General features: G+C 40.6%; 1 protein-coding gene across 1 annotated transcript; it reads right to left on the bottom strand.

Annotated features, from left to right (window-relative positions):
• Positions 1–3013: 3013 nt before the first annotated feature.
• Positions 3014–14996, bottom strand: KRT28 (keratin 28). The gene is made up of 8 exons (XM_001101035.5): positions 10273–14996; positions 9747–9829; positions 9065–9221; positions 7953–8114; positions 7748–7873; positions 4643–4860; positions 3962–4017; positions 3014–3378 (listed from the first exon to the last, which is right to left on the bottom strand). Exons 1-8 carry the CDS (start codon positions 10786–10788, stop codon positions 3236–3238), a joined length of 1461 nt encoding a protein of 486 aa, XP_001101035.3. The 5' UTR covers positions 10789–14996; the 3' UTR covers positions 3014–3235.
• Between the last annotated feature and the right edge of the window lie 314 nt (positions 14997–15310).

The raw sequence follows: 15310 nt of genomic DNA on the forward strand, positions 1-15310 counted from the left end.
CAGGATGTTTCCTTCCATCCTGTGGACTCAACAGAACTTAAAGGAAGCTTATCCGGAATTTAATTTTACTCCCATTCCTTTGCTGAATAGATGCACAGGGAATTCTGGTTTATTTTTTTCAACAAGAAGCGGTGAATTTATAGTTATCTTTTCAAGTCAACAGTCCCCTCACCACAAAGTGTAGTGTGCACTTTCTGTGCTGTAATGGGCCTTGCCTTGGAAAGCAGGCCACCATGAAGACAGTTAAAAAGAAAAATCAATGTGTCATGAGCATACGTGATAAGCAGATCTGGCGTCATGGGCATAAAGCCTGTGCAGTTGCACAAGGTCTCATGTTCAGAAAGGCCCCACATTTGGATTAATGCTCTCCCATTACCATCTTGAAAATCTTAGTTTCAAGATGGTAGCAGAACTTTGTCTTTTTAGCCTGTCTCTTGTTAGTGAATTCTGATGGGACTATGGGGCATACAAGTGAGCAGAGAAGTACACCAAATATGTTTGCCTGCAGGTGCTCCTTACTGTCTCAGGGGCATATGCCCGTGTGCCCAACATTCTGGTGGATCCACAATGTGCAGGAGTCTAACAAAACCCAAAGCAACTACAAGGTAAGTATATTGTGTCTATGACTGAGTAATCCCAATTTCTATCGAACCCAAGAAACCAGGCTTTCCATTCAAACCAGAACTTGCTCTCTGAGTATAGAAAGAAGACACTGGTCTTCTAAAAAAATGTGAATGACCAAGGAACTCTATCACGTGCTTTTTTTTTTTGAAACAGCATCTTGCTGTGTCATCCAGTCTGAAGTGCAGTGGCGCCATCTTGGCTCACTGCAGCTGCCACCTCCTGGGTTCAAGTGATTCTCGTGCCTCAGCCTCCTGAGTAGCTGGGATTACAGGCATGTGCCACCAAGCCCAGGTAATTTTTGTATTTTTAGTAGAAATGGGGTTTCTCCATGTTGACCTTGCTGGTCCTGAACTCCTGACCTCAGGTAATCCACCCGCCTTGGACTCCCAGGGATTACAAGAGTGAGCCACCACGCCTGGACTATCATATAGTTTTTTGTGCTGCTTTCCTGCTTGCCTGTGTTGCCGACTGCTTAAGTGGAAAATGATGATATAGAAAGGTCAAACAACCCGTAGTTCCTTTTCCTTTTAGTCTTCTTACTCATTGGTAAACCAAAGGTAGAGAATGCTGGTAGAAGGTGGGTATATACAGAAGTGAAATAAAAACACTTTGAGTTTGTTTTGTGCAGTGTTTCCACTGTTTTGGTAGGAACAATATACATATACATGTATGAGCTACAAATTATGAATTGTGTGACCTTGGGGATTCTGTATACAAGTTAAATGTTCTTATGCTTGGATTTCAATATAAAACGAATGGTAACATTTATGCCAATAACTTAAAATTTTAATTTTTCTTTATGATATGGTTTGGCTCTGTGCCCCCACCCAAATCTCACCTTGAATTGTAATCCCCACGTGTCAAGAGAGGAAAGTGATTGGATTATGGGGGTGGTTTCCCCATGGTGTTCTCTGAGATAGTGTGAATTCTCACGACATCTGATGGTTTTATAAATGGTAGTTTTTCTTGCGCCCTCATACACTCTCTGTTTCCTGCCGCTATGTGAAGAAGGTCTTTGCTTCCCTTCACCTTCTGCCATGACTGTAAGTTTACTGAGGCCTCCCCAGCCATATGGAACTATGAGTCAATTAAACCTCTTTTCTTTATAAATTACCCAGTCTCAGGTAGTTTCTTTATAGCAGTGTGAGAACGGACTAATATACTTTATTTAGAAGAAAACTAAATAGCAAAAAAAAAAAAAAAAAAAGAGAGGAAAGAAAACAACAACAGAAAACCCCAAATCAAAACAACAAAATCCAGGACAAGTTGAAAACATAAATGTGGATGCAAGGAAACAGCTTGATATTTTAGTGCCTTTGGGTGATACATTTTGCCTGATTGTTGAATAAGGAATCCCATAATTTCCTTTGGCACTAGGTCCTGAAAATTATGTAGCTGGCCCTGAACATTGTACATTTGGAAATTATTTCTCTGTGAATTTCTAGTATTTGCTTCATTTGATGGCTTTTGGCTGAAGATTTTGTGAATATCTCATTTTTCACCACTTCTCTGAATCCCATGTGACTGGAGGGTTATGAGACAGAATTCCTTCTCTTGCTGGAGATTTTCACTGGAATCAGGCCATATACCAGAGAAATAAAGGAGCCGCTTTCCATTTAGGCAGTTTAATACTTGTTGGGAATTCCTACCATACATTTTGATCCAGAAAGGTATAAATAGTCATAATCACAAGAATCATGATGTTCATCAGCCTCATGGGGCTTCACGTTTGAGAACAGGTGTTGGTGGGTTAAATTTGGCCTGCTATGTGTTTTTGTACAGACTGTGAGCTAGGAATGGTTTTACATTTTTAAATGGTTGAAAAAAGTTAAGAATAATATTCCATGACAGGTAAAAATATTTACAGTTCAAATTTCAGCGTTAATAAATTAAATTTTGTTGGAACACAGTCATGTTCATTCATTCATTTATTGTCTATGGCTGAGGTTTGTAGTTGAAATAGAGACTGTATGGCCTGCCATGCCTAAAATATTTACTATCTGAGTCTTCACAAAAAAAGCTTCTGACCCCTGTTCTAGGAAAAGTGTCACTGACACAAGCCGTATTGCTGTGGAGTTTTCTGGAGATTATCCTGTTTAGACGAGGAATGATATCCTGGGTATTGTGAAAAGAAGAGTTTGAGAGAGGCTCTTGGTAAAATACCAGGAATGCGTCATCTAGTGGTGAGACTTTTCAGTCACAGGAGAATTTCTGAATTTTTTGATTATTTGCCCACATAGACATGGTGTGATTTAAAGATTATGCCTAGTGAATGTTTAATATTCAAATGCCATGTGGCGGTATTGACTATTATTTAAAACAACAGTGAAAGGCAATTAAAATATATTCCACAAATGTTTCTCTATGAATTAGACAGAGAAAAAAATCACAAATAATTATTTATTAGTCATCAGTGAATGGAAATGAATGCACATCAACTTTTTTATTTATTGGAAACAAACACCCAACATCCTGTAAAACTAAGAAAACAGATATTTTTGCTAAGTAACTTATCTTTAAAAGTAAAAAGTGTGTATATTCTCTCTGATATTTAGAATAACACAATTGTATAGGATCCTTTCCCAAATTATTCTTTTATCTAAAATGACAGCTAGAAAGGAACCCTTTGTTCTGTCTTGCCATTGGTCATTTTAGATGTCTTTTCTTCAATGGAGTGAATCCTTGATGAAAGAACTTTACCACGCTGATCTATCTCTTCAACCACTGTCTTTACCAGTGTGGTTTTGGATAAATCTAGAAATAAAACATAAGAATACATATATTCAACCAAAAAGATTACGTGACAATTCCACTGCTAGTTCAATATAATATATTATGCATATTTTTGATTGAGGGAGTAAGTGTATATTTATAATAATAGCTTGGGATAGTTTTAGGCACTTAATACTTCCCATTCAGAACAGTTTAGTTAAAGTTACTTAAATATTGACTACGGTTGTAGTGTGTGACTACCATTAACATAAAAGTGTTGCTCTGATAGAAATAGAACTAGAGGGCTGGTGTGGAGGCTCATGCCTGTAATCCTAGCACTTTGGGAGGCCAAGGTGGGCAGATCACTTGAGGTCAGGAGTTTGAGACCAGCCTGGCCAACATGGTGAAACTCTGTCTCTATTAAAAATGTAAAAAACTAGCCGGGCATGGTGGTGGGTGCTTGTAATCCCAGCTGCTCAGGAGGCTAAGGCAGGAGAATCGCTTGAACCCAGGAGGTGGAGGTTGCAGTGAGCTGAGTTCGCACCATTGCCCTCCAGCCTGGGCAACAGAACGAGACTCTGTCTCAAAAAAAAAAAAAAAAAAAAGTAGAACTAGATTTTATTACCTTTAGATGAATTCCCAGAGCTTCCTGATCCAAAGCCCTTTGATTTGGAGCATGAACTGTAAAAGAAATATAATTTATTCTTTTATATTTCTGCTTACTATCAGTTAAGAAATATTCATTGGCTCAATGAACTCAAGTGAAATTTGTATGCCAAAAACAGGTCTTAGTTTTCCATAGAGGAAACTCTTAAGATTTTTATGAGTAGGAGTTGAAAGTAATTAAATGTTATCTAAAGAGAGAGTATAAATAAATCTTGTTTCCATCTGATTTTTTTTTTACACCCAAAAATTTAAAACTTAAGGACATACATACATATATATGGATCCAGGTGGTTTGTTCAGAGTACATTTATTTCAGGGCAGCAGTGATATTAGGTATGCACTGAAAGAAGGATAAAGCCTGCTAGTGAGAGGTGGAGAGAATCTTGAAACCCACAGTGATTAACATGGACAACAGATGGAAATGGCTACAGGAACAGTTCCAGTCATCTAAGGCAGAGGAGAACACTGTGATGTACAAGATTTGGAAGAGATGACTCTCTTTGGAAAAAGCAAGAGATGGACATGCTTTTCTGCAGTGGGAATGAAAAAGAAAGGGCTTGGAAGTATGGAAGGCTAATGGGCAGCCCATGTTTGTAGCTTAAAAGAAGTAAAAACTGGATTTTCAAATGACTTGACTTACTTTCCGTCTCCATCTATCAGGCGGCAGTAGGTCTCAATTTCTTTTTCCAAGTGGACCTTAACATCGAGGAGCTGCTCATACTCCAGCTTCTGGCCCTCGGTCTCGGTTCTGACCTGGTGCAGCTGCTCCTCCAGGGCCCCGATCTGAGCCTGGATCTGCGCCAGCTGCGCACAGTAGTTGCTCTCGGTCTCCGTCAAGGAGCCCTCCAGGGAGTGTTTCTGAGGATATCAAAGAAGCCATGGCAAGGGATGAAAACACTCTGAGGACCAGTAGAACAGTGTTTCTCAGAAACCAGCAGGATTGCTTCCTAGGCAGTTGTGGAAATTTGCGAGGCATGTCACAATCAAATGGGAAAGAAAGGAGGCTGGCATTTATGAAGTGAGGGCCAGGCATGATTCACGTGGGATCCCAATGTGGGATAAATGGCCCTTTTCCCACAAGACTTTTGATGTTCCACTGGACATAGGTGACATATAGGTTATATTTCTACTAACACCGACTGATATAGTAAAGCACCTTTTAAGGATTGCAGAATAAAAACTCGGTATGGGAACACTTGTATTTTGAAATTATATATTTATTTCTGAGTTACCTGTTGTTTCCGTGTTACTCTGCTACTGTCCCCGCAGATCCACCCTGCCAGTGTTCCACAGCCTTTTGTGCTACTGCTTTTTTTTTTTTTTTCCTAATCCATCTTTGACTTTCTGGCCTCTATCAAAGGTCTTTTATTAAGGTACCTGAGACTGAATGAGTGCCTTAACAGATGTGAGATTTCAAGGCAAGAGCTATATCTCATAACACAATACAGGTCATTATTTCCACACTACTCTTACGAATATCATACTTCCTCTTTGCTACTTCTACAGTCTGTAATTTGTCTTGGCATCTGCTCCCTACTTTAATAAAGGTAATTTTCCTCTTTCCTTTATTATAGATAAATATGTCTGGGCAAGTATTACTTCTCTTGATATTAGTCATTATCCAAGTGTCCACCCCAACTTCCACTCTTTCATTTCCCTTTTCTTGTGTGGAGGAACTTCTGATCTTACGTGGTTGAAAATGAAAGATTTATTAAGAGAAGATGCAAGGCTCTGCCTCTTTCATTACATTTTCTAGAGTAGTCGGGCCCATGTATTTACCTAGTAAATTCATTTTATCTTAAAATACTTGCCTTTTTATTGCATTTGTGGTATTATACTTTAAAAAATAATTTTGTGTATTTCTAAATCTATTACCTAGTGACTTCATTCTAGCATTGCAAAGAGGGAATTACACAATATTTGTCATCACAGGCAGACATTGGATCTAATGGGCTGAGAACCTAACACTGACTTAGAGCTACTGACTTAGGCAAACAGGTGTGTTACATAGAGGGTGCTGGGCTCTCCAGGAGCACCTAAGTGGAAGGAGATCAGGATGGTAATGGGGAGAGTGAGGCATCAGGTAGCAAGACGCCAGTGAGGTGTGTGCTCGGCAGCTCAAAACTTTAATATCCCTGGTAATGCGTCCTCCTAGGGTATTCCTTTTTATGATTGCTAATACACTCATAAGTCAGAGGGGACAGCATCTCTACTTCACAGTCTTCCACTGTGAAGGCTGGCTTGTCAAAGAGGGAGGAGAACAGGATGAACTTGAAAGTTTGTACATCACAGGAAGCAAACGTGAACATTTATGTATTTAGACAACTCTCAACTTGCCAATGACTCGTGTTCTAGCTGTAGGAGATTGAGCTTAGAATTCATCATAAGACAACAGGGCCTCAGGGGTGTAAGTTAGGTACCATGCTCCCATTATTCTAGAATTCAGTTGTGTCCTGTGTTAAGTGGGCTTTTTGTGTGTGGATTATCCTATGCGCCCAAATTATAGTACCACTGGCTGCACAGACTCTAACTACTTTATAACATCCTTGTTTTTATGTGAAAATGCTCACAATTCTGGTCTGGGGACTCGAAAATGTATTTCCATCAATGTAGCTCAGAAATAGAGGGAGGATTCACTCACACAGCTCCTGCACCAGGAACAGAGTCCTCGGGGATCTAGTCCAGGGAAGAAGGGAAATGGAGAAGAAACGAAGGCTCCAGGAGCCCACAGTGGCAGGGGGGTCTAGGGTACCCGCTAGCAGCAGTGATGAGGGAGAGGAGAAGAGGGCCATCCTGGTTAAGTTAGGGGCCAGTCAGTGTAAAAACAAGTCTCCCATCTAAATCCGACATAGGGAGAAAGCACACACCTTTAGAGGGCAGCTAAATCAAGAGTCTCCCAATGTTTTGAGTCATCTTTTCCTTCTTGGCTCACTGCACTCACTTGGGTAATAGCTGCTCTATTCTTTGTGTTACAGCCTGGTGTCCTCAGGGGGCACGAAACCTCTTATGACGAAGGGAGTCCTTAGGCCACGTGCATGCCGTAATTCTCAAAGTCAAGCCTTTTGAGCACTGCCAGCTCACACTCTAGAAGGGAAGCCATTTTTAATCCTGGCTGGCTTTAATCCATTTTGACTCCAAGCTGATGTTTGAAGTAAGCCAGGAGCTGGTGGTATGTGCCCAAATGGCTGAAGGCTTGGCTCCCAGGTGTGCCCTCCAGGATCTGACCTCCACCCTGGACTCTGTGGCAATGAAGAGCCTGACAGTGCCCATGTGGCATTCAGGTGTGTACCCTCTCTTCCTCTGCCTGGCGAAAGCACATGTGGCTTCTAATATGGTTTCATCAGTATCAGGAGATGCTGGTGTGATACTAGCTCCCCGCCCTGTGTGGCACTAGCCCCACGCCCCTGATCATAGACCTGTGGCTAATTTTCAGGTGGAGCAATACTGCTACTGTTTGTTCTGCAGGCCTAAACTGAATTACCCTGAGAAAGGATCTATGTGAAATGTCTATTTTCATGAAATGAGCATTAAGCATCAGCCAGGAAGGAAACCCCCAGTGATGTCAAGGAGGAAGAAAAAGCTCTATTTTGAGGGTCTACCGATCTGTTTTTCCTGCTCTCCTCCACTCTCTGCTAAGTATTTGCAGGCAAAGGTGTAATAGAAAAAAGAGGGGAGGGCAGAGGGAGGTGCTTCTCGGAGGCTTTCTAGAATCACAGGATCCAGGCTGAACTTTGCCGTCACCTACCGTGGCCATCAGGGACTGCAGCTGGATCTCCAGGGTCTGCAGGGTGCGCCTCAACTCGGTGAGATGGCTCCGGGCGGAGGTGGCTGCGCCTGCGTCGTGGGAGATCTGCTGCTGCAGCGAGGCGCTCTGCAGGGCCGGGCAAAAGGGTCACACGGAGTCCCCACCCGCCCGGGAGGTGTGGGCACGGGGAGGGGGCCCACCTCACCTTCTCATTGAACCAGGCCTCCGCGTCCTTGCGGTTCTGCTCTGCAAGGGCTTCGTACTCCGCTCGCATGTTGTTCAACAAAACCGTGAGGTCTACCCCGGGGGCCGCGTTCATCTCCACGTTCACGTTGCCCCCAGCCGCGCACTGCAAAGCCTTCATCTCCTGGAGGGAAGCAAGAGCGTGGTTTTAGGGGCATTGCAGGTTCACACTCAGTCTGAGAAGTTTTCAAACGTGTTACTTTATGTCTCAAAGTTTGTGGTCAGGTGTATAATTTATGGCACACAATTTTTTAATTGACATATTCGGTCCATATTCATGCCAATCATCTATTTAATTAGTGACCTGTTGGCTGGGCGCGGTGGCCCACTCCTGTAATCCCAGCACTTTGGGAGGCTGAGGCGTGCAGATCACTTGAAGTCAAGAGTTCCAGACCAGCCTGGCTAACATGGTGAAAACCCTTCTCTACTACAAATGCAAAAATTAGCCAGGCGTGATGGTGTGCGCCTGTAGTCCCAGCTACTCCAGAGGTTGAGGCAGGAGAATTGCTTGAACCTGGCAGGTGGAGGTTACAGTGAGCCGAGATTGCGCCACTGCACTCCAGCCTGGCGACGGAGTGGGACTCTGTCTCAAAACAAAAGAAAACAAACAACAAAAAAAATTAGGGACCTGTTAATTAAAATCACCACCATCACCAAAAGCAGTCATAGCACCCCAAGAGAGGTTAGTTATTCTTTTAAATGAGAAAGGGATTTAAAGACCAGAGAGTTACTCAACATATGGTTACTGACTAAATGTCAGGTTGATGGGAATAGAACAGTGGAAAAAATCCTGAAATCCTGGCCCTCATAGGCATTCGTCCTAGGGATGACCGCTGTCATTTACTGAGTGATTACTATATGCCAGGCACTGTTCTGAGCGTGTGACATGTATTAACTCACTGAAGCCTTTTAACATTCCCTCGTAGTAGGTAGTATTATTAGACTAATCTGTCTATATCCATTGGCAAATGTTAACAATTAACCTGAATTACTATTGCGATTTTTAACCCCCAACCCCTGCCCAGTTTAAAATGTACAGAATTGTGATTGGACTACAGGTAAAGCTTCTCCTACCTCTTCATGGTTCTTCTTGAGATATGTCATCTCCTCACTCAGAGACTCATATTGCAGCTCCTGGTCAGTCCTGCAGAGTGTCAGCTCGTCCAGGACTCGCCGTAATCCGTTGATGTCAGCCTCTACGTTTTGGTGAAGGGTGAGCTCATTTTCATACCTTGGGGGGGCATTTAAGTAAATTTCAGTGCCAGTAAGACTACCTCAAGAAACAGAAATATTCAATCCCAATTGCTTTAAACTGAAAATTAGAAATTGAATTAGGACTCTAAGTAGTATAAAAATATATGAAGAAAGCCCTCCTCCATTACCCCCACCCAATTCTGTACTGGATAATTGGCTGTTATTTCATCACACAAATTCCAATAGCATAACCTAGTTAAATAAAAATACACCGTTTTGGAATTTTATTTTAGTTAATGTTTTTCCTTAGTTGACTAATGATTTACTGAGCATCGACTTTGTGCTTGGCAGTATTCTAGGCAGGCAGAGAAATATATTGATATTTTGTCCCAGGAATATAATAACTATGTATAAGTTGATTGTAACATTATAATACAAATCCTTTGCTTCCTTTTATCTTTTAGTTGATAGTTCATTCTACTTGGGATGAAATTGAAATTTTATTTAACGAATTAAATAAATAGAAACTTTTTTCTAGAGCAGGATTTTTTCTGTCACTTACTTTAGCCTGAAATCGTCAGCAGCCAGTCTGGCATTATCAATCTGCAGAATGACATTAGCATTAGTGGTAGTGGAGGAGATAATCTAGAATAAACCAAAACAGAGAACACAACAAGTAAGTATGCTTTTATGTAATTCATTATTTCAGGAAATGAAAAAGGTACTCAAGGTTTTGCATAAAAATCTTACCTCCTTATGTAATAATCAAAATGTTTCAAATGTAACTTTTAAAAATTAAAGACATGGTTTTATTTATTCTCATGTATTCGCCTAACTTTAGAACTACAATACTTTTTTATTCATATGTCTATGAATGTACTTCAACATAAACAATGGAACTAATAGCATTTTAACTACATTAAAACTCATGAATCAAAGGGCCCATTTTTGAATAATAGGAAGAATTGTTTAAATAAATAAATACAAGTTACAGATAACAGTCACAAAACATTTCTTATTGTATGTCTTTTGCTAGATATTTCTTAGTTTTAAATACTTGGGATAGTTCCAAATCTGTGATTTCTCACCTTATTCTTAAGATCCTCAATTGTTAGGTGATATCTGCTATAGTCATGATCAAGTCCACGGCAAGATCCGGGTCCGTATTTTTCATACCAACCCTTGATTTTTCTCTCTAATTCAGCATTTGCCTCCTCCAGAGCTCGCACGTTATCCAGGTAGGATGCCAAGCGGTCATTAAGATTTTGCATGGTCACCTTCTCATTTCCAGAGAGGAGTCCCCCTTCGCTTCCAGCAAAGCCAATACAAGCAGCATTTCCAAGGGCACCACCAGCATGGCTCCCACCAGGAACGCTGCCCAAGCCCCCTCCCAAGGCACAGGAAAATTCGCTTCCAGCAACAGAGCTGCCACATGCACTGCTGCCCGCAAAGCCTGCACCTCCATTGGGTGGTCTGACAGATCCAGCTCCAGACCTTAAGCAAACATGTCTGGATCCATTAGAAAATCGGAGAGACATGGTGTTTTGAGAAATGTTCACCTTGTCTGTGTGAAACTGTAATGTCCCAGGAGAACAAAATATCATGCACTGATTATTTCTTTGGGCTTTTATATACAATTATTGGGGCGTTCCTATTTGAGTTATATATGCCAAAAGAAAAATGGCATACTTAGATTAGCATAAAATTATGTATAATTGAGTGATTTTTAAAATAATTAATGTCTAACTTCCCTAGGTGTTGCTTTGGGCTATTTGTTATCTTAAATATAATAGGGTTTGTTCTATATTAAGTTTATTAATTTAACTTCTAATTTTGAGTGAGTAATCCTTTACTTTCATCTAGACCCTAGGCATGTACTATCATTATCTGGCGCCAGGTATTATCAAAGTTTTTATAAAGTTAAGTAAGATTATGATAGAGTTCTGTGAGGTACAGTAGGGTCTCAATTACCACTGAGGGGTATAAAGGACTGCTAACTACAGAAACAAATATTTTATCCCACCAGAAAAAATGTGTTATTTAGAAAACAGAGACTAGCAACATCTCTGTTCCTACCATAATTGTAACATCTGTTTATTATCTTGGACAATGACACAAATATTGACCTGTTATTTTGTTTAAAATAGCATGGTTATGATGTCTGGTGCTCTATGCTAAGTGCTAAAATGAAAGACGTAGTGTTAACTAAATGCAGAAATGAAAAATGCACGATTACCATCTTTAAGAAATCTATTGCCAGGTTCAGACAGGGGCTGGCTCATGGTTAGTCTTCTGTGCTGGTCTAAAGAGTTTGTAATGAATCCTAAGTAAAAAGCAGAGGGCAACATGATCATGTTGAAATGAAACAAGGTGGACAATTGCAAGGTTGGAACAATGGTCCAGGTGAGAAGAATGAAGGCAGTGGGGATGCAGAGAAGATGGCTTTGAGAGCATATGGTAATATGATTGATTTTGGAGAGTAGGGAATAAGGCAGAATTGGGGATAACTCTTAGGTAATTAATTTTAGATTCTGGGAATTCATAATATTCACTGAGATGGGGAATAGAGGAGGAGGAAGACACTGAGTTTAGGTTTGGACCAACTGGATTTGAGGGGTTGCTAGAATGTTCCAGATGAAGGTGGCTGATAGAAAGAATGACTGTTTAGAATATGTACACTGAACTGGAAAAATACTTGACTAGCAATGAGTAAAAGAAAATTGGAGGTCCAGCTCTCATTCGTAATGACGTTCAACTGCATGTTTGGAAGTAATCCTGGTGCAGGAATAGAAAGGATGATGATCAGACTGATGTGGGTTTTGGGATTTAAAGACAGGTCCAGAAGAAGGAAACAGTGGCAAAGAAGTTTCTGTTGTTCTTGAGAAAACGGTTGAGGCGATTGACTCTATGATCATATAGCAAGAAGAAAGCAAAACCAGAGGGACAGATGGACTGAAGAAAAGGGCAGAGGGTGAGTCATTGGGCATCCTTATGAGGTCATGGAGCAGGCAGAGTGTGAGGGGGAGATTGATAAAGGTGAAGGATGACAGGCTAAAGTTGGATAGTGGAAACCTGAATTTAGAATTTTAAAGTAAGCACAACTCCAGGTGTCACCAAAGTCCAGCGAGTAGTCATGGGACTGGACCAACAGTCACTGGAACAAGAAGTCAGAAGTGGATTGGACCTGAAAGGCAAGAGAGTAGGAGGTCAGGAACTATCTGTCTATGACGTTAAATGGACCATCTATAAAGGCATGAACTTTCTCATGATGGCAGGAGATGAGAGGGAAGTGGGCTGTGAGCCAGTGTCAAGGTTTCTGGACAATGAGGCAGAGGGGAGTGTGTGTGGTGAGGGGCCGTTGAATTGCATTTGCCTCAAAAGAGGAGTCTTAGCATAAGAATTAAGTGGCACAAAGCTAGATGTGGCATTGGAAATCTAGAGAACACAGACTCTGCCTTGAAGTCCTTATGTTAGGTGTGTGGAAGTGGGAGCAGACGAGGAGATGGAGGTGAAGAAGGTGGATGGAGAGGAAAAGACGTGGGAGAAAATGAGAGGAAGGGGAGAGAGATGGGAATGCAGATGGAGGATGAAGGATACGTTTCTGATAGAAAAAGTTGTTAGGGCAATTCACCAGAAAGTGGTTAATGCTATTAAAAAATCATTTCAATTGAACTATTTTGCAGAGAGGTCTGCAGAAAATGTTCATGTAATTGTCAAAATATGGATAAAAAGAGTTTCCACCTCATAAACCTGTTGAAAAACTAAATGAGATTATGCTTAGTGCAGTGCCTGGCAAATGGAAAACTGTCAATGAATGGCAGCCATTATTATTACTGTTGTTGTTGTTCCTTACTGGGTGTGTGAATGTGGAGGGCTGGGATATCAGGCTGGAAGAGAAGGAGATGTGTGCAAGGAGAGGCCTCCTTCCTCTTGAGGCCATGGCTGTAGAGGGTTGGCAGGGCAGGAAAAAGGAGGGACAAGGGACAGGAGGCACTTGGTTGGATGTGACTGGTTTTGAGTCCACTTGGTTGGATTTGACTGGGTTCAGGGAGTGATGACAAGTATAAAATTGTTTTGCCACCAGAATAGTCAGTGGTAGTCTCCTGGAAGTGCCTTGGCCTAAGCAGTCTGGAGCCTAATTAGCTGGTGCTGAGGGCGGCTCGCGTGTGGCCTCTAAGATGCATTTTCTGGACAAAGTTGTAGGATATTTTTAGAGTTGCAAAGAGCCTTAGACATCACCTAATTCAGCCCCTTATTTGGCAGTTGAGGGCAACTGAGACCCAGAAATGTTGAACAATTTGCTCAGAGTCGTGAGGGATAGGCCAGGTGAAAACCTGGCGTATGTTCAAGTTGACCTTGGTATTCTGGCACCGTGAACATATTTAGACATAAATAATTATTGTATGATGCATGCTCATACAAATACTTTATATGTTGCCATTTGTAGTCTATTTTTTAAACATTGGCAACCTCTTTAATATCTGGAGACTAGATATTACAAAATTAGGACTCATTTGTCCAGTATGTACACAATATTCACAGTATAACAAAGTTAAATAAAATGCACGTAACATATAGGGAAATATATAAGCTGAAATTTTCTAGTACACACCATCTATAGTCTTAACATGCATGAGTTGTAAAATGATTCTAACTGAATTGTTGAGATTTAAATATAATGAATTAGAATATCAAAATATATAAAGAATTGTAAATCTCTCATTTATCACTAAACTCCAAATAATAATTAGACAAGTCATTGGTGAAACGTGTCTGCATCCTTTATAAGTAAATAAAATGTTTCCAAAGGCCATTTTACAACAAGAAAAGAAACAACAATGCATTGCGTACTTGAAAATTGCTAAGAGAGTAGATTTTAAGTGTTTTCACCACAAAAAATGATACAGATATGGCGTAATGCATGTGTTAATTACTTTGAGCCATTCCACAATGTACACATTTTTTGTCTTTTTTTAAAACTTTTCTTCATCAAAAGAAAGCTGTTTTTTTTTTCTTTAAAAATGTATACATATTTTACAACATCATGCTGTGTTTTTTTGTTTTCTTTAAAAAGTACACATATTTTAAAACATCATGTTGTACAACATAAATATATACAATTTTAATTTGTTAATTTAAAAACAAATGAAAACAACAAAAAGAAAAAATGACAAACTATTTCTTTAAAAAGTATATGCTTAAATAAGTGGATTCTCCTTTTCAGCCAGCATCTGTCATTAGGACCCCGGCCATCCCACGTTGCCAGCCACACTCACCCCATCTCCTTCCACCAGGGGGCAGGGCTCGTCTACATATGGATCTCACCGCCCAGGGGCGGAACCTCCTCTCCAGCCTGGGTCCCTGCTGTCCTCAGGTGGAAACGATTAAACCTCTGCAAACAAGCAGCTTCAGCATTTATTTTTGTGAAGTTACAGAGTGTGATTAGTACAAAGACATGATGGCCTTACATTGATATGCTGCTTTACAGCTTCCAAAGGGATTTCTTGTATATGATCTCATTTGAACCTTACAATGAAGCTGGGAATTAGGAAGAGAGAGGTTTCCTTTCCCTGTTTTAAAGATAAGGAAACAGAGGAACAGTTCAAGGATACACAGTGTGAAACTGGATGGACAAGGCCCAGAACGCACCTTGCATCTCAGTGCGGTGGTCCTTTCAGTACATAATTATCTTAAGGTCAGGTAGAGAAATGAAAACCAAACAATGCAAAATCTGTCTTTAATGTCTTTGTCTTCCTACAAATTCTTTGCAGAATTTCGAATTAATAGCAAAATAAAATTTTGGCCACAGTTCTGCTATCAGGTGTCATTCATTCATTCACTCATTTGTTCAGTCAAGAAAAATTTAACGAGTACCTATTTTTTAAAACGTTTATTTTAGGTTCAGGGATACATGTGCAGGTTTGTTATATAGGTAAACTTGTATCACAGGGGTTTGCTGTGCAGATTATTTTGTCACCCAGGTTCTAAGCCTAGTGCCCAACACTTTTTTTTTTTGGATCCAATGAACACCTATTATGTGCCAGGCATTGTGTTAGTGGCAGGTCGTACCAAGGGGAAGAAAATAGATGCCTTCTCAACTCTCATGGAACTTATTGTTTATTGGGG

Source organism: Macaca mulatta, chromosome 16 (genome assembly GCF_049350105.2).
Source record: "Macaca mulatta isolate MMU2019108-1 chromosome 16, T2T-MMU8v2.0, whole genome shotgun sequence".
Taxonomy (NCBI): Eukaryota; Metazoa; Chordata; class Mammalia; order Primates; family Cercopithecidae; genus Macaca; species Macaca mulatta.

Excerpts from the sequence above, each read along its gene's own strand:
- KRT28 (XM_001101035.5), bottom strand. The coding sequence starts at position 10,788 with ATGATATTTTGTTCTCCTGGGACATTACAGTTTCACACAGACAAGGTG. Across the intron at positions 8,115-9,064 it reads TCAAGAAGAACCATGAAGAG|GAGATGAAGGCTTTGCAGTG; the intron begins GTAGGAGAAGCT and ends GCTTCCCTCCAG. Across the intron at positions 3,379-3,961 it reads CTCTGGGAATTCATCTAAAG|ATTTATCCAAAACCACACTG; the intron begins GTAATAAAATCT and ends TTTTATTTCTAG.